Raw genomic sequence first — 5,177 nt, forward strand, 5'->3', positions numbered from 1 at the left:
TGATGCCATCCTGAAATGAACTGAAGTATCCAAACTTAAAATCCAGAACCTCACAGAGTCATCATGGTAGAAGTCCTTTGCTCTGTCAGTTGTAGAAACTACTATGATGTATAAATCTGAAAAAAAAAAATCAGATTCTTTAGAAACATCTTTATAGAAGAAAAAAAGATGCTGATTATTTTATTGTTTTCATTTAAAGTTTATAATCAGATTGGAGAAATAAAAAGAAATTTAAAATTTTTGATTCCTAAAATAAAAAATTTCCTAGACTTAAAATTTGTTTTTGTAACTGGAATGGCAGAGAAAATTTCTCCCTAAAATAATAAAGACACAAAAAAAATCACATTTTTGATTAATAAGAAATTTTTTATCAGTCTCTTCTCTAGGGTCAAAGTGACAGATTTAGTCTTTAAGATGGACTAGGGACTTGCCCCTGCCCCCTGGACTTCAGGCATGTATCAATAGGACCTCTTAGGAAAGAGCAGAAGAATGACTTTCTCTCGTATCTGCTTAGTCTTTACTCCATAGACGACAGGGTTGAGGGCAGGTGGGATGATAACATAGAGGTTGGCAAACACAATGTGAAAGGTCTGAGGGACATTGTGTCCAAAGCGATGTGCAAGGATGGAGAAGAACGCTGGTATATAGAACATGAGGATGACACAGATATGGGAACCACAGGTGCCCAGGGCCTTCTGGCGAGCATCCTGAGAAGGGAGGCAAAATACAGCACGGAGGATAAGCATGTAGGAGACAGCGATTAGAATCACATCTATAATCACTGTCATGATGGGAACACAGAACCCATACCAGATATTGACGGAGATGTCAGCACAGGCTAGCCGGGCAACACCTATGTGCTCACAGTATGTGTGAGGGAGGTCATGTGTCCTGCAGAAGGGCAGACGATTCACAAGGAAAACACATGGGACAAAGACACAGAAGCTTCTGAAGGAGATGCCCACAGCAATTGTGACAATGGTCCTGGGGGTCAGAACAGTGGTGTATCTCAAGGGTGAACAGATGGCCACATAGCGGTCAAATGCCATGGCCAGCAGTATAGCTGAGTCCAGAACAGAGCTGTAGTGCAGAAAGAATAATTGTGTGAGACAGCCGGGAAAGCTGATTTCCTGAGGACCAAACCAGAAGATGCTCAGAGCTTTTGGGACACAGGTGGTAGACAGGATGAGGTCAGTAATAGCCAGCATGGAAAGGAAAAAGAACATGGGTGCATGAAGACTGTGCTCCTTTGCAATGAGGTAGAGAAGGATACTATTACCCACAATGGCCACAAGATAGATGAGGCAGAAGGGGATGCTGATCCAGATGTGGTACTGCTCAAGTCCAGGGATGCCCAAAAGGGTAAAGGCACCCATGTTGTAGCCAGTTACGTTGTATATGGCCATTGAAATCTGATTAGCAGGTTCTGAGTCCTAAAACAAATTGTATATAATTACCATATGCCAAGAAACAACCTCCCTTTGCTATTAAGAGCAATGCTTATCTTCTCTAAAAAGATTCTAAAATACTAGTACTCCAGATGTTAAGCAAGAGGTCTCTCCAAAGTCGTCTTCAAACTGCAAAAAATGCTGTTTCTGTTTTAATGATTGAGTTTTCCCTAGGTTAATGTAATGTGTTGCTGTGTAAATATGAGTATAGAGAAAAGTAATCTAACTATAATCTGAGAAAAAAGAAAAGTAGAAAAATAAAGAATTATTAAAAAATTATTTACTTATTTTTTGAGCCATGCTGAGTCTTTGTTGCTTCTCATGGTCTTTCTTTAGTTGTGGCAAATCGGGGCTACTCCTAACTGCAGTGCATGGACCTCTCATTGCGGTGGCTTCTCTTGTTGAGGAGCATGGGTTCTAAGGTGCATGGGCTTTGGTAGCTACAGCATTTGGGTTCAGTAGTTGTGGTTCCTGGGCTCTAGAGCCCAGCTCAGTAGTTGGGACTCATGGGCTTAGTTTCTCCAGGGCATGTGGAATCTTCCCAGACCAGGGATCGAACATGTGTCCTCTGCATTGGCAGGAGGATTCTTATGTATTGTGCCACCAGGAAAGTCCAAAAAGTAAGGCATTTCAATGGAAAAATAAGGAGGCAATTTATCATTACAGGTTCCTCTCATAGACCCGTCTCATAAAGTATTATCTCATTTAGAACAACCTTCTGAGATTATTTTTATTCTCCTGATTTTCTTTTAACAGAAACTAAGACTCTGAAAGCTATTGTACCCAAGATCTCATCTTTAGTAACTGGCAGAGCCAAGAACATTAAAGTCCGCAAACAACAACGTTCTACCTCATATGACTTCTTCCATACTCTGTTAGATGAGAAGAATTGAGAAGAGGTAGTGGGTGTAGAAGAGTTTAAGGAAAGACATAAACCTGGAACTGTAATTTGACACACCAACCCTATTATAGTTGCAATGATTTCCCTGACTTGAGAAAGTCTTGGGATTTGCAGACCATAATGTGCTCTGAGGCTGTGCTTGATTCACCATGGAGGATAATATGAGAAAGATATGTAGCCAGCCTCCAATCCACCCTTAGGATTTAATAAGGCAATTATTTCAAATATGCTTTTGAGAAAGATAGAGATGATTTCTAGTGGGAGAAATATAGAATTTATATATTCTAAATTCTGAACCAAGATAAAAGCAAATAAGCAACCTCTATAGTAAGAGTTCTTTTCCTTTGGAGAAGGAAATGGCAACCAACTCCAGTATTCTTACCTGGAGAATTCCATGGACAGAGGAGCCTGGGAGACTACAGTCCATGGGGTCGCAAGGAGTCAGACGCAACTGAGCAACTAACACTGCTACCACCATAGTAAGAGTTAACATTTTTTGAGAACTTTCATTATACTGCACAAAACTAAAGCTCTTTACATGAAATCATTTCTATACTCTTAACAATGAGAGAGATAAAACTGTTATCCACATTTTAGAGATATAGAAACTGAAGCAGAGAGAAGTTAAGTAACTTGCCACTGCCACACAATGAGGAAATGGCAGAGCTGCGACTCAAATGCTAGGAGTCCTCTCATAGACTCCTGTGTATATGACCAAAATTCTCTATACAGTCTCTGGAAAATGGTATATAAATGACATCTGTACAGCAAAAGACATAAATTTTGGCACCAAATAAAACAGAAAACTGGAAGCATACAGCAAATTAGTGTAATATTAAGCACATCACTTATGATTTAAAACGTAGATGTCTGGGGCTTCCTTTGTGGTTCAGTGGTAAAGAATCTGCCTACCAATGCAGAAGACACGGGTTTGATCCCTGGTCCGTGAAGATCTAACATGACCTGGAGTAAATAAGCCCCTGCAACACACCTATTAGGCCTGTGCTCTAGAGTCCACAAGCCACAACTACTAAGCCCATATGCTGCAACTACGGATGCCTGCATGCCCTAGAGCCCGGTACTCCACAACATAAGAGTAGACTCTGCTTCCCACAGCTAGAGAAAAGTTGACATAGCAACAAAGACCAGCACTGCCAAAAAAAATATAAATAAATTTAAAACTTTTGTAAATATAGATTTCTAAATTCCTATACTTAAAAGCATTGCTATCAATGAAGTCTTTTAAAATAAAATCTGATTACATGTTGCTCACATGAAAGAGATCTAAAGCAAAGTACCCAGAAAGGGTAAAACAAAAGGATAAGCCAGGGATCATCAGACAACTTTATAGACAAAGAAGATGAACCTTACAAAAGGAAAATAAGAAAAAGTAAAGTTTACCTTTCAATGTTATTAAATGAAAAAACAAATACTTTGCACTATTAAGAGGAACACTCCTAAGTGAAGGTGTAAATCATACTGCCTACAGATATCCATTCTTAGTACTCATCTAACATAAATAATGTTTATTAGAAACAATCTATTCATTTACCCAACTTTTTTAATTTTCTTATTTTTATCTGTCACAGACTTCCTTGCAATTCTTTTGGTTATTTGAAGACATATATCTGGCTATATCTGCAACAAGTTTAACATCCTTGCTCTTTACCTACTCAAAATTTTCCCCTCAAAGTAGCACAGCATCATGCTGGATGACTTTATTTTGTTACTGATGATGTGCCCACCCAAATCCAGGGCCATATCTTTGAAGTACTATAGCCCCAGATTGACTAACCTCATAAATCAAAAATATGGTTTTATATCTGTCCTATGATGTGAGTTACCTATTACCAATGTGCTCCTTAAGAACCTCAATGCCTCTACAACACTAACTTTATCACTGTCATTCCTTCAGTATCCATGTGTCTTTGCATCCCTCTTTATGTAGTTTAACTTCTACAAGTCATCATTTCAACTACTCTCTTAAAATATTTTGCTGCCCTCCCTCCACTAAGCTTCCATTATATGTAAATGGCAAAGGCAATTCCTAGATTAATAAACTTAGTAAGTACTCTAGGTCATGATGGAAAACTACTTCTTAGTTAAGTATATTTGTGTTCCACAAACTTCATAATCATCAGCCTTAAACTTAATCCTCAACACTGTCCAGTGGTCCAACAATATGATCTTGTACAACTCGATCTCCCTGTATGACTTTTTTTTTGGCTGCAACATATGGAATCTTAGCTTCTTGTTTAGAGATTGAACCCAGGCCTTTAGTAGTGAAAGCAGAGAGTCCTAACCACTGGAACACCAGGGAATTCTCTGGCTTTTTTCCTACTCTCTTTTAAGCACATTAACCATCCCCAAATTCCTCTTTCTCAACAGATAATGTTTTATTTTACTTCATAGAGAAATTAGAACCATTAGATGTACCCTTGTGGCTCAGATGGTAAAGAATCTACATGCAATGCGGGAGACACAGGTTCGATCCTTGGGCCTAAAAGATCCCCTGGAGAAGGGAATGGCAATCCACTCCAGTATTCTTGCCTAGAGAATTCCACGGACCGGGAAGCCTGGAAGTCCATAGACCATGGAGTCGCAAAGGGTCAGACACGACTGAGTGACTAACACTTTCACTTTCAGATATAAATCGTGTGTAGACAGCCTAGACAGCATATTAAAAAGCAGAGACATTACTCTGTCAACGAAGTTCGATCTAGTCAAGGCTATGGTTTTTCCAGTAGTCATGTGTGGATGTGAGAGTTGGACCATACAGAAAGCTGAGCACCCAAGAATCGACACTTTTGAACTGTGGTGTTGGAGAA

At 39.2% G+C, this 5,177-nt stretch overlaps 1 protein-coding gene across 1 annotated transcript; it reads right to left on the reverse strand.

Moving 5' to 3' along the window:
* Positions 1-458: 458 nt before the first annotated feature.
* LOC136174446 (olfactory receptor 52H1-like) lies at positions 459-1,406 on the reverse strand. The gene has a single exon (XM_065944642.1). It carries the CDS (start codon positions 1,404-1,406, stop codon positions 459-461), a length of 948 nt encoding a protein of 315 aa, XP_065800714.1.
* Between the last annotated feature and the right edge of the window lie 3,771 nt (positions 1,407-5,177).

This window comes from Muntiacus reevesi, chromosome 9, assembly GCF_963930625.1.
Source record: "Muntiacus reevesi chromosome 9, mMunRee1.1, whole genome shotgun sequence".
NCBI lineage: Eukaryota > Metazoa > Chordata > Mammalia > Artiodactyla > Cervidae > Muntiacus > Muntiacus reevesi.

Bases quoted from the DNA above. Each gene is read 5' to 3' on its own strand.
- LOC136174446 (XM_065944642.1), bottom strand. From the start codon at position 1,406: ATGGCCATATACAACGTAACTGGCTACAACATGGGTGCCTTTACCCTT.